This window comes from Mobula hypostoma, chromosome 2, assembly GCF_963921235.1.
Source record: "Mobula hypostoma chromosome 2, sMobHyp1.1, whole genome shotgun sequence".
NCBI classification, from domain to species: domain Eukaryota; kingdom Metazoa; phylum Chordata; class Chondrichthyes; order Myliobatiformes; family Myliobatidae; genus Mobula; species Mobula hypostoma.
The window spans coordinates 241,254,581-241,278,373 of NC_086098.1; the positions used below are offsets into that span (position 1 = coordinate 241,254,581).

The window sequence follows — 23,793 nt, forward strand, 5'->3', positions numbered from 1 at the left end:
TTGATAAAGGTGCATGAGATGATAACAGCCATAGATATCGGAGAGTCAGAGACTTCTTTCTCTCCCCAGGGTGGAATGGCTAATTTGAGGGGAATAACTTAAGTATAGGGGGCTATGTTAGAGGTAGGTTTTCACACAGAGTGCTGGGTGCATGGAATGTGCTGCTGGGGCTGGTGGTAGGGGCAGAAACACTGGGGACATTTCAGAGACTGTTGGATAGGCATGTGGATGAAAGAAACGTGGAGGGCTATGTGTGGAAGGAACAGTTAGATTAATCTTAGAGTAGGTTAAAAAGATTGACCCAGCATTGTGGGCTGAAGGGCCTGTACTGAGGTGTACTGTTCTATATTCTGTTACTTGTCATGGACAGGGGTAAGGAATTCCTGGCGCTAACAGAAGATACAATACCACTGGCAATGGCTTAAGGCTGAAAATTAAGTCACCATGGTCCGTGTGATGCTACTACAGCTCAGTGCATTCCAGAGTTCAATTCTGGTGCTGTTCTGTAAGGAGTCTTTGTACGTCCTCCCCGTGGAATACGTGGGTTTTCTCTGGGTGCTTGGGTTTCTTCCCACGGTATGTTCATTGGTCATTGGAAATGGTCCTGGAGGTTGGGGTTAATCGGGTTTGTCGGAGTTTGCTCAGGAGGCCGAGAGAGCCTACTCCGCGCTGTATTGTTAAATAAATAGACACGGTAGTGACCCCCCCTCCATGAATGTAAGAGCGTGCTGAACCACACTAACACACTCGACATTGGGGCCAAGTGTACCCACATTAACATTCATATATATATTATTACAAGTACATCAGAACATATAGTGAAAGATGTCATTTGCGTGACAGCCAACACAACTCAAGGATGTGCTGGGGGCACCTTTAATTGCTGCCCAACATTCTGGTGCTAACATAGCATGCCCATGGTGTTCAGCAGAATGCACAAGCAGCAGCAGCAACAAGCCCTTTCCCCCTACTCTCACACGCAAACAGGCCTCCAAACCCCTCCTGTTGCTCAGGGCCCAGATTCCACTTCTGGCTGTACATTCTGGAGCCCACCCTGGCTACAAACCTTCCGATATTCCTTGCTCCAGGTGTTCCCAATCCCAACCTCTGGTCCAACCCATGTGCTGACTATAGGTCCTCCTCAGGTTATAAGCATCCGATTCATGTACAGCACATACGACCAGCAAGTGTCTAGGGGATGGGAAAGATGGATTTGCCAAATGCTGCAGGACTCTTCCTCTGGGTGGGAACTCTGTTTGTGGCCACGCTCTGGAATCACCCGAGCCACGAGCAGTTCATAGGAGTGGAACCTTGAAATGTCAATACTTGCTAGCTTGTATTGCTATCAAATATCACATCAAACAGTATTTGCTGGATGCCAGCTCTTCCAATATTACACACCCGACCTCGCCAGTCTGTGGATCGGTGGATAGTGAGTAACCGGCTAACAAGGACAGTATGTTCTTCTGTTGCAGCAAACACCGTGTTGAAGGAGCCTTTCTCCCAGGGAAAATACTGCTCTCAGCGCAGTTCCAATGCTGAGGTGATTGACCTAACGTTAGACAGCTCATCCGATGAAGAGGAGCCTCCAGTGAAAAGACACTGCCGTGTAATGACCCCCACGCACCTAGCCTCCATCAACAAGCAGTGAGTTTGTGTTCACACTCTGTCAGCTTCTTTTACAGAAGTTTATTCAAATTATCGCAGAACACTATTATATAATGTACAGGACTTCATAAAAGACACTGCGTACAGTTTCAAATTAACATATGGTTAACACTGTCCACAACACTCTCGAGCCCCTGAGGGACCCACCATTCCTGGCAGTTGTTAATGCCGTGTACTCCTTCTCCACGGATATTCGGGCATGGATGTAACCCCAGAGAGGGGCAGGCAGTGTCATCAACTGCTTACTGCCTGCTTTATGGTGCCTTTATTAGTCTAACAAATATAGTTCTCAGGGACATGAGACTAGGTGCTGGAATCTTTGAATCGTTCTTAGGGGAATAGGTTTTTATTCACAGGATTACAGTGGCCTCAGCTTGGGCTCGATGTTTCCATTGCTGAAATTTCTGTAATTCTTTGAATCTGAATTCTGAAGTTGCTGGAAATCCAGAGTAACACACACAAAATGCTAGAGGAACGCAACAGGTTAGGCAGCATCTATGGAGAGGAGTAAAGAATAGACATTTGGGTCCTGATGAAAGGTCTCTCCCGAAATGTCAACTCTATTCTCTCCATAGATACTGCTGGACCTGTGAATTCCTTCAGCATTTTGTGTGTGTCATTCTTAGAAGTGGGTAACAGATGTGCAGATTTGCATGCAGTCACACGTGCATACTTTTTGTGGATTTGCACACTGTCATGTTTGTTGATGGATGCATGATGTGTGCACTTACTGACATGCACACTCTCTCTCACACATGCACTCAGAGATGAGTGGGGACAGAGTGTGACCAGAGGTAACCTGCTCTGTCAGTCCTCAATGCAGCCATTTAGACCATAGGACATTGGGATGCCACGGTAGCATGACAGTATTATAGCCTGGGGCGTTGGTGTTCAGCTCTGGTGTCGCCTTTTACGAATTTGTACGTTCTCCCCGTACTGTGGGTTTTCTCCAATAGTCCAAAGATGTATGGATTGGTTGGCTAATTGGTCATTATAAATTGTCCTGTGATTAGGCTAGTGTTAAATCGGTGGGTGGCTGGGCAGCATAGCTTGTTGGGACAGTAGGGCCTGTTCCAACGCTCTGTGTCTAAATAAGTATAAAATAAAAGGACATGGGAGCAGAATTAGGCCATTTAGCCGTTCAAAGGCCTTAATCCCTTCAAAGTTTAAACTAAATTTGTTATCAGAGTACATATATGTCATCATATACAACCCTAGGAATCATTTTCTTGCAGCCATACACAGCAAAACAAAGAAATACAACTGAATCAATGAAAACTACACACAAAGACTGATAATCAATGTGCAAAAGAAGACAAACTGCAAATACACAAAAAAGTAATAATACAAATAAATAATACTGAGAGCATGAGTTGTATAGTCTGTAGGTTGTGGAATGGGTCAGTGTTGTGAATGAAGTTATCCACTCTGGTTCAGGAGTCTGATGGTTGAAGGGAAATTGTTCCTGAACCTTGGGAAAAGGTCCTGGCTCTGTTCTCCACAGGACACCAGTCGTAATCTCTTGACATTAACTCACTGCACAGTTGTAGGTGGGTGGATGAATGTGTAGTTTATTTTCATTGTAAATACTCGCAGGTTCCTGAACGTTCACCAGGTGCATCCAGTGCTTCAGGCTCCTGTCTCAACTACCATGTCTACAGATTACCTGTCCTCGCTCTCCATCCCTGAATATCACCTCTCCTACCAGATGCCACCATTGCCTCCAGACTTCCAAGGTAATATTTATTCTTCATAATGCTGCCTTTCCACCTTTGAATCCTTTGAGTTATCTCCCCTCCACCCCCCCCACCACCACTTAGATTGATTGCCCTTCCCCTTTCCCTCTCCCGTTAGGGCTTCTTGCCTTCAATGTCCTGGAATATTTTTCTCTGGGTTTGGGGGTGGGGGTTCTTCTTTATCAGGAGCCGTATAGATCAGAGACAGGCTCTTCGACCACCGTGCCCAGGCGAGTTATCCAGTGACACTCAGCTGCTGCGCAGGTTGACTTTGTGGTTAAGAAGGCATACGGTGCATTGGCCTTCATCAACCATGGGAGTACTGTGAGAGCCGAGAAGTAATGTTACAGCTTTATAGGACCCTGGTCAGATCCCACGTGGAATACTGGGCTCAGTTCTGGTCTCCTCACTACAGGAAGGATGTGGAAACTATAGAAAAGGTGCAGAGGAGATTTACAAAGATGTTGCCTGGATTAGGGAGCATGCCTTATGAGAATAGGTTGAGTGAACTTAGCCTTTTTCTGCTTGGAGCAGTGTAGGATGAGAGGTGACCTGAAAGGGTGTATAAGATGATGAGAGGTATTGATCGTGTGGTTAGTCAGAGGGTTTTTGTCTGGGCTGAAATAGCTAACACGAGAAGGCACAGGTTTAAGGTGCTTTGAAGTAGGTACAGAGGAGATAAATCAGGGGTAAGTTTTTTCACACAGAGAGTGGTGAGTGCGTGGAATGGGCTGCCGGCAATGGTGGTGGAGGTGGATACGATAAGGTATTTTAAGAGACTCCTGGACAGGTATATGAAGCTCAGAAAAATAGAGGGCTATGGGTAAACCTAGGTACTTTCTATGTAAGTATATGTTCGGCTCAGCACTGTGGGCTGAAGGGCAGGTGTTGTGCTATAGGTTTTCTGTGTTAGTAAATTATGGGCGTGCTCCGTTGCTGCCGGAAGCATGGCGACACTTGCGGATTGCCCCAGCACATCCTCAAATTGTGCTGGTGTTGACGCAAATGATGTATTTCTTTGTATGTTTTGATGTACATGTGACAATCAAAACTAATTTTTATAATCTTTCTGTTTAAACCTAAATCCATATCTTGTTAGGTATTGGTTCTTGCAATAGAATCTGGGGGTGAGAATTGATAGGAATATTGGCACGGTTAGTGGGGCACTTTACACCGCCAGTGACCTGGGTCCAGTTCCTGCTGCTGTCTGTAAGGAGTTTGTACATTCTCCCCATGACTGCATGGATTTGCTCCGGGTGCTCCAGTTCCCTTTTACAGTCTAAGGATGTACAGGTAAGTACGTTAATTACTGGTGAACGCAGCAGGCCAGGCAGCATCTCTAGGAAGAGGTACAGTGGACGTTTTGGGCCGAGACCCTTTGTCAGGACAAACTGAAAGAAGAGCTAGTAAAGGATTTGAAAGTGGGAGGGGGAAGGGGAGATCCGAAATGATAGGAGAAGACAGGAGGGGGAGGGATGGAGCCAAGAGCTGGACAGGTGATTGGCAAAAGGGGTATGAGAGGATCATGGAACAGGAGACCTAGGGAGAAAGAAAAGGGGGAGGGGGGGAAAACCCAGAGGATGGGCAAGGGGTATAGTGAGGGGGATAGAGGGAGAAAAAGGAGAGAGAGAAAAAGAATTTGTGTATATAAATAAATAACAGATGGGGTACGAGGGGGAGGTGGGGCGTTAGCGTAAGTTTGGAGGAACAACACCTTATATTCCGTCCGGGTAGCCTCCAACCTGATGGCATGAACATCGACTTCTCTAACTTCCGCCTCTGGTTGAAACCAGTGGTGTCAACATAGCGTGCCCACAATTTACCCTAATTAGTACGTCTGCGATGTGGGAGGAAACTGGAGCACCCGGAGGAAACAATGCAGTGACAGGAAGAACATACACACTTCTTACAGACAGCTGTGGGAATTGAACCCATATCTTACAACTGGCACTGTAAAGCACAATACAATTCTCTCCAAGCAGCGTGGCTGAGGCTTGCCACTGGCAATTACATCCAGACGTCTGTGGCCTTCCAGGCTCCTGTGAGCTCCACTCCTGATTCCAGATGAATTTACCCCAAGTTTTATTGCTTTGTCATTGGCTCTACCCCTTTGGGGGTTTCTGCCTGCAAACTGGGTGTCATCTTTGTGCGGTGAGGGGTGATGCCATAGAGTGCAAACTGATCCTTTGTATTTTTTCCCTCAGGTTTGGATTTATTCTCCTTCCTCCAAGCAGAAGGTCAGGTACGTAAACATGTGGCTGTGTGTTTCTGCATGTTCACCCCCTGTGCATTTCTTGCACATCTAATGCTGTTGGGATCTAACCAGGAGAAGAGTAGTTCTGTATTTGATTTAACATAGTTAGAAATTAGTAAATTATATTATTAATAACTGACAGATTCTGTAGATGCTGAAACCTTGAGCAACACATACAAAACCCTGGAGTAACTCAGCAGATAAGGCAGCATCTATGAAGGGGAAATAAGCTGGCTAAGATCCTTCATCAGGAGTGGTGAATGGAGGGGTACATGGGAGGGAAAGGGTAGATTGCTATTAGAGTAGGTTAAAAGATCAGCATAACATTGTGGGCTGAAGGGCTACTATGCTGTCCTGTTCCATATTTTACACTCAGAAGCCACTTTTTAGTTACCTCCTGTACCTAATAAAGAGATCACTGAGTGCTAGCCTGTGCACTTCAAGATTCAATATTTTTTGCATTCCGAGATGCTCTTCTGCACACCGTTGTATCGTGTGGTTATCTGAGGTACTGTCATCTGCCTGTCAGCTTGAACCAGTCTGCCCATTCTCTGACTTCTCTCATTACAAGGCATTTTCACCAACAGAACTGCCACTGGCTTGATGTTTTTTTTGCCTTTCATTTATTCTCTGTAAACTATAGAGACTTTATGTGTGAAAATCCCAGCAGATCAGCAGTTTCTGAGATACTCAAACCAGCCTGTCTTGTACCAACAATCATTCCATGGTCAAAGTCACTTAGATTATGTTTCTTCCCCATTCTCATGTCTTATCTGAACAATAACTGAACCTCTTGACCATGTCTGCATGCTTTTATGCCTTGAGTTGCTGCCACAGGATCGGATGATTAGATATTTGCATAAATGAGCAGGTGTACCTAATAAAGAGGCCAGAGTGTGTATGCTGCTTGAGACTTCCTTGGTCCACTGTCCTTTCCTGTAAGATTCCTTCAGCCCTTCTTCCATCATTTTCATTTATTCCTCCCCCCGCTTCACCTACCACCTACCAGCTTGTTGTACTCCCCCTCCCTACACCACCTTATTCTGATTTATGCCCCTTCTCTGTCTGATCCTCTCCGCAGATGCTGCCCGACTCAGCTAGTTCCAATTTATGGGCATTGCTTAAATAATTGTGATTATTGTCACGTGAAAAACTCTTGTTTGCATGCCATTCAAGCAGCTCAGTCCAAGTACACTGAGTCAGTAAAAACAATCCCCAAGGGAAATTGCAGTCACGTATAATGTGCATGATGAGTCGGGTAGATGGAATTCATCAGCCTGGGAAGGCAGTCCATCTAAGAGAGGGAAAACTCTGATTTCAAACCTCCGCTGCAATGCGGCCATACCCACTCATGGGAAAGGTTTCGGGAGTAAACCCTGAGGACAAATCTGGAGCTGGAGTCCCTAAGGCAGTCGGACATTGCCTTCAACCTCGTTCTGGCAACTCCTGCGACGACACCAGTGCCAAGCTGTATCGGCCCTTGCCCTTCCCTTGGACAACATCGGTGGCGTGGAGAGGGGAGACTTGCTGCATGGGCAACTGCCGGTCTTCCACACAACCTTGCCCAGGCCTGCACCCTGGAGACCTTCCAGGCGCAGATCCATGTCCTCACGAGACTGACGGATGCCACCAGCATGATGAGGTCAAGTGGGAGTTCAAAAGTTTACCTTTATCAAACGAAGGAACGGACAAAAGTGTCTGATAACAGTGGGATTGAAGCTGTGCTTGAGCCCTAGTGGTTGGTGCTCTCAGGCTTGTCACCTCATATTCCATCGAGGGAGTCTCCAACCTAATGATGGCATAAGCATCAATTTTTCCTTCCAGTAAAGAAAAATTCCCCTTCCTCTTCTCTTCTGTACCCCACTCTGGTGGCCTCTTACCTCTTTTTATCTGCCTATCATCTCTGCCTGGTGCCCCTCCTTCTTCCCTTTCACCATGATCCACTCCTCTCTCCTATCAGATTCCTCTCTCTCCAGCCCTTTGCCTCTCCCGCCGTGGCTTCACGCATCATCTTCTAGCTAGTCCTCCTTCCTGCCCCCACCACCTTATTTTAGCATCTTCTAACTCCTTTCGAGACCTGATAAAGGGTCTCGGCCTGAAACATCAACTGTTTACTCATTTCCATTGATGCTGAGATGACCTCCTGAGTTCTCCAGCATTTTGTGTGTACTTTGTATCTTCTGCCTGTTCTGTGGGTGGGGGGTGGGAGTGAGGAGAGAATGGTTAGAACAGGAAGGGTCCTCGATTATGGTGGTTTGTGGGAATTGTAGACGGAAGCAGCGAAGGGGAGCCTAGCTGATTTGTACAAACCACTTGCATCAATGGGAAAGGGAGGACAGAACTCAGACTTGAAGCAACTCTTTTCTGAGGCAATGATACAGTTATAGTGACTACCCAATTTTTAAAAATAATGCTGAGGCTTTATAAAGCATTGGGTCAGAAAGGGCCTGAAGGTCATTGGGGATCCGAATCACCCCAACCACAAACTGTTCCAGCTGCTACCATCCAGGAAACAGAACTGCAGGATAAAAGCCAGGATCAACAGGCTCCGGAACAGCTTCGTCCACTAGGCCATCAGACTGCTTAATTCACGCTGATACAATTGTATTTCTGTGTTATATTGACTGTCCTGTTGTACATACTATTTATTACAAATTATTATAAATTGCACATTTAGACAGAGATGTATCATAAACATTTTTACTCCTCGTGTATGTAAAGGATGTAAGTAATAAAGTCAATTCATTTTGGAGATAGTGATCACAATTCTATCTTCTTTACCATAGCATTGGAGAGGGATAGGAACAGACAAGTTAGGAAAGCGTTTAATTGGAGTAAGGGGAAATATGAGGCTATCAGGCAGGAACTTGGAAGCATAAATTGGGAACAGATGTTCTCAGGAAAATGTATGGCAGAAATATAGCAAATATTCAGGGGATATTTGTGTGGAGTTCCAATGAGACAGGGAAAGGATGGTAGGGTTCAGGAACCGTGGTGTACAAAGTCTGTTGTAAATCTAGTCAAGAAGAAAAGAAAAGCTTTCGAAAGGTTAAAAAAAACTAGGTAATGATAGAGATCTAGAAGATTATAAGCCTAGCAGAAAGGAGTTTAAAAAAGAAATTAGGAGAGCCAGAAGGGGCCATGAGAAGGCCTTGGTGGACAGGATTAAGGAAAACCCCAAGGCATTCTACAAGGATGTGAAGAGCAAGAGGATAAGACGTGAGAGAATAGGACCAATCAAGTGTGACAGTGGAAAAGTGTGTATGGAACCGGAGGAGATAGCAGAGGTACTTGATAAATACTTTGCTTCAGTATTAACTGCAGAAAAGGATCTTGGCAAATGTAGGAATGACTTACAGCGGATTGAAAAGCTTGAGCATATAGATATTAAGAAAGAGGATGAGCTGAAGCTTTTGAAAAGCATCAAGTTGGATTAGTCTCCAGGACCGGATGAGAGGTACCCCAGGAGACGAGGGAGGAGATTGCTGAGCCTCTGGCAATGATCTTTGCATCATCAATTGGGATGGGAGAGGTTCTGGAGGATTGGAGGGTTGCAGATATTGTTCTATTATTCCAGAAAGGGAGTAGAGATAGCCCAGGAAATTATAGACCAGTGAATCTTACTTCAGTGGTTGGTAACTTGATAGAAAAGATACTGAGAGGCAGGATTTATGAACATTTGGAGGCATAATATGATTAGGAATAGTCAGCATGGCTTTGTCAAAGGCAGGTCGTGCCTTATGAGCCTGATTGAATTTTTTGAGGATGTGACTAAACACATTGAAGGTAGAGCTGTAGATGTGGTGTATATGGATTTCAGCAAGGCATTTGATAAGGTACCACATGCAAGGCTTATTGAGAAAGTAAGGAGGCATGGGATCCAAAGGGACCTTGTTTTATGGATCCAGAATTGGCTTGCCTACAGACGGCAAAGCGTGGTTGTAGACGGGTCGTATTCTGCATGGGGTACCTTATCAAATGCCTTGCTGATGAGGAAGTGGAGGGATGGGTTAGTACATTTGCTGATGACAGAAAGGTTGCGGGTGTTGTGGATAGTGTGGAGGGTTGTCAGAGGTTACAGCAGGACATCAATAGGAAGCAAAACTGGACTGAGAAGTGGCAGATGGAGTTCAACCCAGATAAGTGTGAGGTGGTTCATTTTGGTAGGTCAAATATGATGGCAGAATATAGTATTAATGGTTAGACTCTTGGCAGTGTGGAGTATCAGAGGGATCTTGGGGTCCAAGTCCATAGGACACTCAAAGCTACTGTGCAAGTTGACTGTGTGGTTAAGAAGGCATCTGGAGCATTGGCCTTCATCCACAGTGGGATTGAATTTACCAGCTGAGAGGTAATGTTGCAGCTATATAGGACCCTGGTCAGACCCCACTTGGAGTACTGTGCTCCGTTCTAGTCGCCTAACTACAGGAAGGATGTGGAAACTATAGAAATGGTGCAGAGGAGATTTACAAGTATGTTGCCTGGATTGGGGAGCATGCCTTATGAGAATAGGTTGAGTGAACTTGGCCTTTTCTCCTTGGAGCGATGGAAGATGAGAGGTGACCTGATAGAGGTGTATAAGATGATGAGAGGCATTGATTATGTGGATAATCAGGGGCTTTTTCCCAGGGCTGAAATAGTTAACATGGGAGGACACAGTTTTAAGGTGCTTGAAGTAGGTACAGAGATGTCAGGGGTAAGTTTTTTTACACAGAGTGATGAGTGTGTGGAATGGGCTGCCGATGATGGTGGTGGAGGCGGATACGATAGGGTCCTTTAAGAGACTCCTGGATAGGTACATGGAGTTTAGAAAAATAGATGGCTAATTCCTAAAGTAAGTACATGTTCGGCTTAGCATTGTGGGCCGAAGGGCCTGTATTGCACTGTAGGTTTTCTGTTTCTAATTCAGATTGGAGTACTGTAAGTTTGGGGCTCCTTATCTAAGGAAAGATGTGCTGGTATTGGAGAGGGTCCAGAGAAGGATCACAAGAATGATTCTGGGAATGAAGGGGTTAATATATGAGTGGAATGGAAATACATGAGAACATTCGGCTAGAGTTTAGAAGAATGGGGGAATCTCATTCAAACCTATTGATTATTGAAAGGCTTAGACAGTAGATGTGGAGAAGGTGTTTCTTATAGTGGAGAAGTCCAGGACTGGAGGGCACAGCCTCAGAATTATAAGGACATCCCTTTAGAACAGAGATGAGGAGGGATTTCTTTAGCCTGGGGGTAGTGAATCTGTGGAGACCAAGTCATTGGGTATATTTATCTATGTATCATATATTGAGGTTTGGTTAAATCTCCCTCTGCACCATCTTGTTACTCTCCCACCTCAGGGCAACATTAATTAGATGTAAACGCCTGTCAATTTTCATTGATTCTATGTTTCTTTGTATCTACTGTGAATGCCCACAAGAAAATGAATCTTTATATGGTAACATAAATGTATTTTGATAAGATAATAAATTTGAACTTTGAGTAAAGTGCGGAGGAGACCTGTTGGGGGGGTTAGAGACCAGTTTGTGTGTGTGAGTGGCTGGGAAAGTTGTTTTATAATGATGAACTTTCTGTCACATGTACATGGAAACGTATTGAAACGTGTCATTTGCATCAAATGGTATCAGCGAGGGTTGTGCTGGGCAGCCTGCAAGTGTCGCAACACTTCCGGTGCCAACGCGGCGTACCCACAATTTACTAAACCCAACCCATCTGTTTTTGCACTGTGGGAGGAATCAGAGTACCCAGAAGACTCCCACAGAGAGAACGTACAAACTCTTTACAGGCACCAGTGGAATTGAACGCAGGTCACTGGTATGTTACGATAACCACTATGCTACTGTGCTACTCTACTTGCACTTGCGGGCTGCCCCCAGCACATCATCTGGTTGTTGACACAAACGACGCATTTCACCATAAGTGCAATGAATAACTAAACCTGAATGGTCTGCCCACAGAACCAGCGGCTGGTTTCCAGCAACTCCTCTGAGAACCTGGATCCTGTGCGTTCCTCATTCAGCCACTTCTTCCCGTTCACCTCCTCGCCCCAGTTCGTGGAGAGTGTCATCGGCCCCACCCGGAGCGTGCACGGGACTACCGGCCGGACCGGTAGCATCACCTCCAGCAGCCTTCCCAGGGAGAGCCGCCCACCTTGTCACACCGCTGCTGCTGGTGCACTCCCCAGCAATGTACTGGACATCATCTCCCTGGACTGAGATGGCAAGCCTGATGATGGGCAAGCACACCCAAACGGGAACAGGAACATGCTCGGATTTGTTCAGAGTCCGCAGATCCAGGCGGCAATATACCAGGGGAATGTTTCACACTGTCACCAGATCAGTAAATTCCAGGCATCAGCCCATTGCTAGGTTAAAAAAAAATCCCATTGATCTGGACCTATGCTTTAGGACTTACTTTTTGCCATGATCCCAGTATCTATACAGTGAGAGGGGGATAGGCAGAGCCACCCAACACAGACCTTGTCTGCTCTGGAGGGTAACACAGGGCAGTGTGACTGAACTGAAGACATTATCTGTCTGTGTCTAGAATCAGTGCAAGTCCGTTACCTGCAGCACAGAAAGCGGGGAACAGAGCTCGAAGCTTGCTGCAATCCAGCTCACTCACACCAGAAGGGACTGACGCTGCAAGTCCCCAGAGAAGCAGAAAATTCCCATCTACTGGGAAGGAAGGCCTAACCCTGATTAATGACCCCCTATGACATCAGGAAGAATCCCTGGAATTTAGGGAGAGATTCCCAATTCTCCCACCCCCACCCAAAAAAGGAGGCGCTGTCATGTTTTTAAAAGCAACTTGAATATATTTTCAATGTTAATCTTTTCCCCCTTTTTATAAAACTTTCTGTACAGAGAAAGCAAATGATCTATTTTCAGGCCAAGACATTTTGTAAATATATAAAGTATTTTAAGACAACATTTCCAAAGACACACTTTTAAGCTAAATGAGGCTGAAAGCTCGATTGTGCCTATCACATGCAGGTACCGTATCTCTGCTTGTACATTTAACCGCATAGCTTTCAGTGAATATTTCTGCAGCAGAGGGACACCAGATGCCACAGGTCAAAGGCCCCGTGGGTGAAAGCAGTGGGGTGATGCCCCAAGGTGGTTACTTTGCCACCCATGAGACAGCTGGTGTAAATGGGGCAGGGGCTGTTAATTTTAGAACTGTTCACTAGACCTCAATGTATCAACCCAGTTATTGTAATTAAAGGACACGAACACTAAAAAGGTGTTGCTGTTATTTCAAGATTTGACGTGAATGTTGCCCTGCATCGCTGACAGCTCTATAATGAACAGACTGTAATGCACCATTTTCAAGGCATGGATCCCTACAACAACACACATAAAATTCTGGAGGAACTCAGCAAGTCTGGCAGCATCTTTGGAGGGGAATAAACAGTTGACATTTTTGGGCTGAGAAAAGGGGACAGAAGCCAGAAAGAGAAAAGTGGGAGAGCACAAGGATATCACTTTAGAACAGAAATGATGACGAATTTCTTTAGGTAGAGGGCAGTGAATCTGTGGAATTCATTGCTCATTGATACAGACAGCTGTAGAGACTATGTCATTGGGTATATTTAAAGCAGCGGTTGAGAGGTTCTTAACTATAAAGGCATCAAAGGTTGTAGTGAGATGGCAGGAAAAAGCCTGGAATCCAGAGGCTCAACGTAACACATTAGAGTCCATTTCCCTCCATGGATATTCTGACCTGAGTTGCTCCAGCATCTGTTGTCTTGAGTCCAAAATTCTGAGGCAGCGCCTCTCTTCAAAGACTTCAGCTCAGTGAAGACTTCCCTGTCCTTGTGCCCAAAACTGTTTATTGGCACAAATTACTGTCCGCACATTATTGAAAGGCTGGCCAATGCACCAAAAGAAATGACCTTTTATTAAGCTGGTAGATTGGGCTAATGTCCCAGCCACTGGGCTGCCTTCTGCCCTAGCACAGACTCAAAGTGGTGAAGTTGAGGTGGTCTCTGACATGGTGATTCTTGTTCCCTCCAGCTCACCGTTTTGGTGGAGCCTCCTTTTCGATCCGGGTCGTGGCAATGTAAGATTCCAAAATAAATATTGTCTCGTCCACCTGATTCTCACTCGAATCCAACCTGTGGGATAAAGACCAAGAGAGTCGGTATCCATCTCTTTGACATTGAATTTCTGCAAACGCCCCAGGATTCAGAAATTGACCCAGTACCCAGATCAAATGAAGAATACAGGGAGTGAAAGTTCTGGGGCAAGAATAGGCGATCAAGTTGATGGGTTGTTAAGAAGGCGTATGGTGTGTTGGCCTTCATTATTCGGGATTGAGTTCAAAAACCACAAGGTAATGCTGCATCTCTATAAAACCCTGCTCAGACCATACTTGGCAGTAATTTATTCAGTTCTGGTCATCCCACTATAGGAAGGATGTGGGAGCTCAGAGAGGGTGCAGAGGAGATTTACCAGGATGTTGACTGGATTAGAGAGCATGTCTTGTGAGGTCTTGGGCAAACTAGGGTTTTTCTCTTTGGAACAAAGGAGGATGAGAGGAATGAGAGGAGACATGATAGAGGTGTAAAAGATGGTGGATAGAGGCAAGGAGAGGATAGACCGCCAGAGACTTTTCCCAGGGCAGAAATAACTAATCCAAGAGGGCAAAACTTTAAAGTGATTGCATGAAAGGGGGATTCCAGGGGTGTTTTTTTTTAACACCGAGTGGTGGGTGCATGGAATGCACTGCCAGGGATGGTGGTAGAGGCAGATATATTAAGGATATTTAAGATACTCTGAGGCACATGGATGGAAGAAAAATTGAGGGTTACATAAGGAGGATTAGATTCATTTTAGAGTAGGTTCAAAGGTTGGCCAACATTGTGGGATGACGAGTCTGTACTGTTCTATAGCTTTATTTGTATCTGCCTTTACTGCCACCCTGTCGGCATGTTCCACACACCTTCCACTGTGTAAAGTCCCCAATACTGGCCATCTCCCACGCCTTCCCTCCCACCACCACTGGTGTATACACATCGCCCTGGTCAGACCACGGCTCACACCCTCCACGTGCTGCAGGCTGGCTGGGTGCTCACATGTTGACGTTGTGCTTGAGTGTCTCCAGCTGCTGTTGCTCGGGTGCGGTGATCATCTCTTCTATCTCCTGCAGCTGCACCTCCTCTGCCCCCGTCGCCTGCATCGACGCCATGATGGCCTCGATTCGCTGGGATTTCTCCAGCAGCCGCCTGGAAGAGGAGATTAAGATCATTGACCTGGTGCACACAGATGTTTGAGATGATAAGGGGCATAGATCAAGTGGATAGGCAGACTTTTTCTCAGGGTGGAAATGTCTGACACAATGGGGCATAACTTTAAGGCGACTGGAGGAAAGTACAGGAGGGATGTCAGAGTGGCGAGTCTGTAGAACACCCTGTCAGAGGTGATGGTGGTGGGGGCAGATACTCAGAGGCATCGGGATGACAGAAAAATGGAGGGCTATGTAGGAGAGGAGGGTTAGATTGATCTTAGAGTAGGTTAAAAGGTCAGCACAACATGGCCTGTATTGTGCTGTAATATTCTATGTTCAATATCACAGAGGCCATTCCACACCACCCTGAACCAGGTTCTAGTCTGGAACAATCTTTGCGCTCAATACCAATGTGAGCTTTGTATGTATGTGTATGCCACTGTTGAGTCTATCCATTTTCACCTGAACAACACTGCCCGATACCACCCACCCAGGGATCTCTTAACTATTGCAACACTCTTCTAGCCAGCTAGCCTTGTTCGTTCTTCCAAATTTCTGCTGCCCCTTAGCCTAACTTTCATTCCCTCTTTGTTTCTTCCTGGTGGAACAACATCTAAAATTTAAATTCCTTGCGTTTTTATCCAATCTCTTCTAATCTTTGTGCTCCTCTAATTTTTCACCTTCCCAGATCTTCACGCTTACTGCCTGCAACCTAATTTCTACAATTCCCTCCCAAAATATGTCTGATTCTCCTATCCCACTTGTTCCTCAAGTCTTCCATCTTTAGGCTTCGGCAGTAGGTTACAATGGACAGGATTCAGAGCTGGGCTGAGAAGTGGCAGATGGAGTTCAACCTGGAAAAGTGTGAGGTGATTCACTTTGAAAGGTCAAATTTGAAGGCAGATTGTAGGGTTAGTGGCAGAATTCTTTGCAAGGTGAGGTTAGAGAAGGATTTTGGAGTCTAGGTCCATCAATCTGTCAGTTGCTCTGCAGGTTCACAGGATTGTTAAGAAGCCAAATGGTGTAATGTCCTTCATTAGCCAGGGGAGTGAGTTCAAGATCCACAAGGTAATGTTAGAGCTTTTGTGGGAGAGTATTAAGTTGGAGTAGGGCTAATTATGAGGGTATTAGGCAGCAACTAAGAAGCATTAATTGGGAACCTCTTTTCTGGCAAATCCACATCAGACATGGAGGGTATCTAAAGATCAATTGCATAAAGTACAGGAAAGGTAGGTTCCTGTTGGAAGGATGGACGGGGATGGAAAGATGGGAGAACCTTGGATATCCAGAGAGGTGATGAATTTAGTCAAGAGGACCAAGGAAAGCTTTGGAAATTAGGATCAAACAAAGCACATGAGTATGATGAAGCCAGAAAAGAACTAAAGAAGGGAATTTGGAAAGCCAGGAGGGACCTTGGAAAGGATTAAGGTGAATCCCAAGGCATTCTATACATACATCAAGAGTAGGAGGGTAACTAGGGAGAGGGTGGGACCACTCAACAATAAAGGGGGAGTGAAACATTTGCTTGGATGCAGAGAGAGTGAGTGAGGTACTTCATGAGTATTTTGCTTCAGTATTTATCAAGGAAAAGGATATGGAGGACCAGGATATCAGTGCTGAATGTATAAATATGTTAGGATGTTTAGAGGTCAAGGAGGAGGAAGTGTTGGGCTTCCTAACGAGTATTAAGGTGGATAAGTCCCCCAGGGCCTGATGGGATTTACCCCAGGCTAATGGAGATGAGGTTGCTGGGCCCTTGACTGATATCTTTGTGTCCTAGCCCCAGGTGAAGTCCTGGAGGATTGGCAAGTGGCTCATGTTTGTACCTCTATTTATGAAGGGAACCAGGGAAAATCCTGGGACCTATAGACCCGAGTCTCAAGTCAGTTGTCGGGAAATTGCTAGAGAACACTAGAGAGAGAGAGAGCCAGCATGGCTATATGCGTGGCAGGTCATGTCTTACCAACTTGATAGTGCTTTTGACAAGGTGACAAGAGTGATTGATGAGAGTAGGGCAGTGGATGTTGTCCAAATGGATTTTCATAAGGCGTTTGACAAAGTCCCTCATGGGAGGCTAATCCAGAAGATTTTTCCGCCAGAAAGTTCAACTTTTATAACCATATAACAATTACAGCACGGAAACAGGCCACCTCGGCCCTTCTAGTCCGTGCCGAACTCTTACTCTCACCTAGTCCCACCCACCTGCACTCAGCCCATAACACTCCATTCCTTTCCTGTCCATATATCTATCCAATTTAACTTTAAACGACAACATCGAACCTGCCTCAACCACTTCTGCTGGAAGCTCGTTCCACACAGCTACCACTCTCTGAGTAAAGAAGTTCCCCCTCATGTTACCCCTAAACTTTTGTCCTTTAACTCTCAATTCATGTCCTCTTGTTTGAATCTCCCCCACTCTCAATGGAAAAAACCTATCCACATCAACTCTATCAAATCCCCCCTCAACCTTCTACGCTCCAAAAAATAAAGACCTAACTTGTTCAACCTTTCTCTGTAACTTAGGAGATGAAACCCAGGCGACATTTTGTCTCATCTGTCCACAGAATATTGTTCCAGACGTGTTGTAGAACATGAAGACGGTCTTTTGCAAACTTGAGATATGTAGCAATTTTTTTTTTTGGAGTGCAGCGGTGTCCTTCCATGAACACCATTCTGGTTCAGTGTTTTTCTTATAGAGGACACACAAACAGAGACTTTATCAAATTCTTGAGATTTCTGCAGGTCTTTTGCTGGTACCCTTGGATTCTTTTTCACCTCCTTGAGCACTGCATGCCCACTCCTAGGGAGAGTAGTAACAGTACTGAGTTTCCTCCATTTGTGGACTGATGAACACTCAGATCTTTAGAAATGCTTTTGTAGCCTTTTCATCTACATCGTGCATCTCTACAATTCTTCCAACGTCCTCTGAAAGTTATTTTGATTGAGACATGATGCACAAACAGATCTTTCTTGAGAAGAGCAGGCTCTGTCAGTAACCTGACTTGGTGTGTCTCTTTTTAAATACAGGACAGGGCATCTCTACAGCCCACACCTCCAATCTCATCTCATTGACTGGAACACCCGACTCCAAATAGCTTTTATGAACCGAGACTGTGATGTTTAAATGGCATACTCAGTATTGATGAGAGGAAGCACAATGCCTGTGTGTTATTAGTTTATGCAGATTGTATTTGTTTATTATTGTGACTTAGATGAGCAATGCAGAAAACCAGGTAATTGCAAAGGGTTCACAAACTTTTTCTTGCATTTGTAGATCAGTTGCCGATAAGGGCCGAGAAATAGCAGATAAGAGTTGCACCTCAGTAGAGTAAATGCAAGGAAACAGCACACTATTAAGGGCAAGATCCTTAACAGTGTTACCGAGCAGTGAGACCTTGGGATCCCAGTTCATAGCCCCTTGAAAGTGGCTACACAGGTCGATAAGGTGGTTACGAAGCTTATGGAATGTTTGCTTTTATTAGTCGGGGCTTTGAATTCAAAATTCAGGAGATTATGTTGCAACTTTGTAGAACTCTGTATAGGTCACATCTGCAGTCTGGCTGCCCCACACTAGGAAGGATGTTGAGGCTTTGGAGAGGGTGCAGAAGAGGTTTACCAGCATGCTGCCTGGTTTAGAGGGCACGTCCTATCATGAGAGGCTGGATAAACTTGGGTTGTTTTCTCTGGAGCGTCAAGGTCTGAGGAGGTTTACAAGATTATGAGACGATAGATCAAGTGGACAGCCAGAGACTTTTCCCAGGGAAAATGACTAATACAAGGGGGCATAATTTCTTGTTGGGAAGTATAGGGGGATGTCAGGGATAGTGCAATGAGATGCCGGGGATGGTGGCAGAGGCAGGTACATTATGGACATTTAACAGACCCTTAGGTAGGCACATGGTTGATAGAAAACTGGAGGGCTATGGGAGAAGGAAAGGGTTAGATTGATCTTAGATTAGGTTAAAAGGTCAATACAACATTGTGGGCGGAAAGGCCTGTACTGTGCTGTAATATTTACGTAAAAAAAAAAATGTAGCCCATCAAAAATTTGGTTCTGATTTTGACCCCTCTCCAGCCCTCTACCTGTGACTGGAATCCTAGCATTTCACCCCCTCCCCCCAACCCGCCTCCCAGCCTAATCCAGGTCACCGTCCCTCTCATACTTACTTATTCTCTCGAGTCTCGTGCTCCCGGCGAGTGATCAAGTTAACCACCGTCTGTAATGAAATGCCTACAATCAGTCCAGCAGGAAGCATGGACACAAACGAGAACCACCTTCTCCTGCTGCTTTGCCAAAGGACAGAGTGGGGCTGAGGGCGATGGCGAATTCAGAGCTGCAAAGGGACTTGTGAGTCCTCACGCAGGAATCCCTGAAGGTTAACTTGCAAGTCGAGGCAGCGGCAAGGATGCAGTGTTAGGTCTTTAGAAGACACTGGACCCCTTATCTAACATCCTTTCCAATGTGCTGGCATGATGGAATTACAATTTAAGGGGCTGCTCTCATCTCTCATTTCCACCCGGTTTCCTCCCCACTCGTGTGTTAATTAGCTGCTGTAAATTGTAGATAGTGAAGGGATTTCAAAAAAGGGAGCTGGGGATTTCCTGTGAGAGTAGCAAGTTGGAAGGCTGCGAGACAGGAACATGAGGGAAATGGGATTGAACTCCATTGACTAAATGGCCTTCTAGTCAGAGAGAGATAAGGCCATAAGACATAAGGGCAGAATTAAGCCAGTCGACCCATTATCATTCCCCCCCCCAAGCTTTTACACAGATAGTATTTGAACAACTCTCACACACAAAAACTCCATAATGCGTCGTCTCTTTGGATGCTGAAAAAGCATTCGATCAAGTCGAATGGAAATATTTATTTAATGTTTTAGAGAAATTTGGCTTTGGTGTTAATTTTAATAATTGGATTAGAATGATATATAAAGCTCCTATTGCTACTGTTATTAATAACCGCAGGTCTCTCTTTTTCAGCTTTCACGGGGGACAAGACAAGGTTGTCCATTAAGTCCTTTGTTATTTAATTTAATATTAGAACCCCTTGCTACTGCTCTTCGTGAAGCTCAAAATATTTATGAGATTTTTGTGAATGAGACCATTCATAAGCTTTATCTATCTTACGTACATGGAAAAATACAGTGAGGTGTGTCATTTCATGTCAACAGCCAGTACAGTGTGTGAGGATGTGCTGGGGCAGCCCGTGAGTGTCGCCACACTTCCAGTGCTGACATAGGATGCCCTCAGCTCACTGACCAAAACCCGTACGTCTCTGCAACGTGGGAGGAAACTCATGCAGTCATGGGAATTGAACCTATTGTGCTAACCGTTATGGCACTATGCAGTGAGGGCAATTTACAGTGGCCAATTAATCCAGAGGGTGGGCAGACTGACACACACACAGCCAGAAGTTAGGATCGAATCTGGGTTTCTAGGGGTGCACCCGCTGTGTCCCCCAGTGTTGTTAACGGACCGGCTTTACCAGTGTGGCATCGAAGTCAGGAACTCACTAAACCTGCCTGCGTTTGGAAAGTGCCTGGAACTGGTGTAACCACGGGGACCATAGGAAAAGCTGGGGGATCAGTGCGAAAGTGCTTTCTCAGAATAGGCACAATGGGCTGAATGGTCTCCTCCCACGACGGCAGCAGATACCGAGGAGCAAGCGAGAGGCCGGGCTTGCCTCGCACGGCCCAACACGGAGTTACCTTGTAGCAGCGCTGCAGTATCATGCGCACCGTCGCCTGGAAGTTGACAGTGTACAGGTAGAAGGTTCTGGAAGGAGCGTGATCCGGTGTCTTGGGGATTTCCTGCAAGAGGAAAAGCGCGGCAGATCAAGGCTGGAGAATCAGTGAGGAGAGGGTCACCGAGGACCGGAGGCAGAGACAGAAGGCCGGGAAATGGATGGGTAAGACAGGGGGGCAGGAGGGGTGCAGGAAGCAGGGGGAAGAGACGGGGGGTGGGAGGGACAAATGAGATGGAGGGGTGGGTAATGGAGGGGTAAGCGAGGTGGCGAGACAGAGGTAGGAGTGTGGAGTAAGATGGGGAGAGATGAACTGTGTCAAATAAGATTGAGAGATTGAGGGGTGAGTTGGAGGGGCAGGAGGGTGTGAGTGAGTTGGATGTGGAGGGGGCGAGTAATTTGGATGGTGAGGGGAGAGACGGATGAACAGGAGGCAAGGAGGGATGAGGGACTGAAGTGGAGGGGTGAAACATGAAGGGGGAGAGACAGAGGGATGGGGTGGGAGTGTGACGTGAAGTTCTACCTGCAAGGAGATGAAATTCTCTGATAACATCCGGTACATCATCTCCTTCGCTTCCTTTGCTGGGATCATGGCAAAATCCTCCACCTGCTTCTGCTCCAGATGCCGCTTTCGAAGCAGGAGCCGGAATATCCGGGCCGACCGCGAGCCGAACCTGTGGTGAGAGCATAGTGCTCGTTAATCCATAAAACTGGCTAACCCAAATCCCCCCGGCCCCACCATTCAGTCAAATCTGCCAGCCTGGCTCCCAGGGTCTTTTATAAACCCCAGTAATCCTTTCCCCTCTCACCACAGAACTATTCTCTCGAGTTCTGGACTCCCCTAGCCTGAGGGAAAAGACTGTCCGTCGACCCACTTTATCAATGTCCCTCATGATTTTATAATCTAGTGGGAAATTGTTCCAACTATCCAAACTTTTCTGTATCTGTTCCAACTTAATCACGTCCTGAGGTACTGTATAGGGAGAGTCCAAGCCAGAGACTGAGGGTTGGAGGTCTGATGTCTGCGACTTTGAGAGTTGGGGGCAAAGGACTGTTCATTGTTTTGGTGTAACAAACAAGCTAATCTTTATCGTTGAACTCACCGCAGAGGGTGGTGAATCTCTGCAACTCTGTACCCTGGAGACTGGATCACCGGTTCAAAGTACGTATAATATGTACAACTTAGAAATTCACCTTCTTACAGGCAGTCACACAAAACGAAGAAACCCATTTTTTAAAAACTGCCCACTACCAACTGTGCGGGTCCAAACAATAAAAAGTAAACAAGTAACACTCAGAACTAAAGTTCATGAAAGTGAGCCCACAGCCACGAAGCCGGTCCGGGAGCCGGTTAGTTGCAGGCTACAGTCTCGGTTCAGTGCAGAGACGAGTAAACCTCATTGAGCAGCGAGCTGAGCACTGGCCCCGACATCCTGAACTTTTCAGTTTGGACCTGCGCTAAATTGGCCAAACGTTAGCTCACGATAGATATTAAAACACCCTCTCCATTCCTATTTTGGCCTCAGGACTCAGAGATTGCAGACACATCACTGGTTAAGTCACCTCGTGCTGTACCCATTATCAGAGCCAGGGCACTGTGTGGCCAGGATAGCAGAGGCCAAACGGGCCAAGTGACCGCTGTGACGCATCTGCTTACCGTTCCTGCACGACTGATTCCACTGTTGCACAGGCCAGAGAAGCGAGAGCCCGATGGAGGTCGGAATGACGTCAAGGAATGCTCGGCCTCACACAGGCATCAACACCGCCCCCTTGAGCGCCTCCCTAGGGATATAGCCGGATACCGACCCTTGTCTCCTGGGCCCCTCCCTCAGCGAGATTTCTACACCACTGACCCTATCTCACTGTACCGTGGTGTCCTCCCTCTTGGAGGCCTACCTGTGCAGTGACCTGTCTCTCTGTATACTGACTGGTGTCCCTCTCAAGGGACTATCGGTATACTCACTGGTCTCTCTCAGGGGAATATCTCTCTCCCCTCCCTCTTCCCCCCTTCCCTCTCACTCTTCTCTCCCCCCATCTCCCTCCCTTTCCCCTCTCTTTGCCTCTCTCTCAATACCTGTATACTGACTGCACTCTCTTACTGATCAGCGTCCCACAGTAGTTCTCTCAGGACTGCTCTAGCTCCCTCAGAAAGCTGAACCTTTCGGAAACGTTTCCAAGTGTTGGTGGGTTTAACAAGTTTGCAACAGCTTCTCTGAGGGAGGGTCCTTGCGACAGTGTGGAGGGGGCAGGCTCCTGCGACATTCTCAGAAAGGATACTGATTACAAACATGCCACCACCGCTCTCTCCGGTCTTCCCGACAAACTTCATCTACAAAAAAAGGCAAAGAGCTCATCATGGATCCACGGAGAATGGAAGAACACGGGATTACGGAAGTGGGAATGGGACAACTCCAGGTGCAGACACACTCAACCCCGTCCTTAGTACCCAATCAGTCACAAGTCCGCACCTGTCTTTGTGGGGCAGTGGCCCCTGCCAGATATGGGTGTGTAAGGGACGTGGAGCCATTCGGCCCCTCAAGCCTGCTGCATGCACTGATAAAGTCATGGCCGCATCAGTTACCCCAAGTTCAGGTTTGACTATACATATATACAACCAAATGAAACATTCCTCTAGACCATGGTACACCCACAGAACGTATATCACACTCAGCACATACACTAAAATATTACCATAAATAAGCTGATAAAATATAATTCAAATTGCATGTGAAATGTGCAGCAGAGGGAAACAGCTTCCTGTCGCAGTGGCGGGACCTTGGTGGTGGCAGGGTAATCCCTCGTCTCCCAGCCCGAGAAAAGAAGCTGTTACCCAGTCTGGTTTCGGTACCTCAACTTCCCACACCAACCCCAGACAGACGGTAAATCACAAACACAAGAGATTCTGCACACGCAGGAGGAACTCAGCAAGTCGGGCAGCATCTACGTAGAAGAATAAACAGTGTTCCAGGCCGAGACCCTTTATCAGGAAAGGAAGGGGGAGGAGGTCCTGCCTTCTTCCTTTCCAGTCCTGATGAAGGATCTCACCCTGAAACGTCGACTGTTTCTTCCTCTCCGTTGAATGGGCGGTGACTGTCTCCTCAGGCCTCTGAGGCAGACACTCTGCAGATTAACCGCCAGCGAGTCCTACAGCACAGGAACAC

The 23,793-nt window shown here is 46.3% G+C and overlaps 2 protein-coding genes across 7 annotated transcripts in view; one reads left to right on the forward strand and one right to left on the reverse strand.

The window, feature by feature from the left end:
• The window catches only part of LOC134343008 (E3 SUMO-protein ligase PIAS3-like), a 43,581-nt gene extending 29,938 nt beyond the window's left edge, over positions 1-13,643 (forward strand). For both annotated transcript variants that reach the window (XM_063041808.1, XM_063041809.1), the window contains 4 exons: positions 1,476-1,647; positions 3,265-3,404; positions 5,609-5,646; positions 11,616-13,643. In XM_063041808.1, coding sequence (XP_062897878.1) covers positions 1,476-1,647; positions 3,265-3,404; positions 5,609-5,646; positions 11,616-11,873 — 608 coding nt within the window. In that variant the 3' untranslated portion in view covers positions 11,874-13,643. The remainder of the gene's footprint in view (positions 1-1,475; positions 1,648-3,264; positions 3,405-5,608; positions 5,647-11,615) is intronic.
• Positions 13,637-23,793, reverse strand: part of polr3c (polymerase (RNA) III (DNA directed) polypeptide C) — a 28,425-nt gene continuing 18,268 nt past the window's right edge. For 4 of the 5 annotated variants that reach the window (XM_063041818.1, XM_063041821.1, XM_063041819.1 and 1 more), the window contains exons 9-15: positions 22,910-22,961; positions 22,290-22,350; positions 21,156-21,306; positions 20,598-20,699; positions 19,057-19,106; positions 14,738-14,887; positions 13,637-13,777 (exon numbers count right to left, since the gene is read on the reverse strand). In XM_063041818.1, the coding sequence (XP_062897888.1) occupies positions 13,678-13,777; positions 14,738-14,887; positions 19,057-19,106; positions 20,598-20,699; positions 21,156-21,306; positions 22,290-22,350; positions 22,910-22,961 (666 nt within the window). In that variant the 3' untranslated portion in view covers positions 13,637-13,677. Of the gene's footprint in view, positions 13,778-14,737; positions 14,888-19,056; positions 19,107-20,597; positions 20,700-21,155; positions 21,307-22,289; positions 22,351-22,908; positions 22,962-23,793 lie in introns of those variants that run through there. The other variant, XM_063041823.1, reaches the window with a different exon arrangement.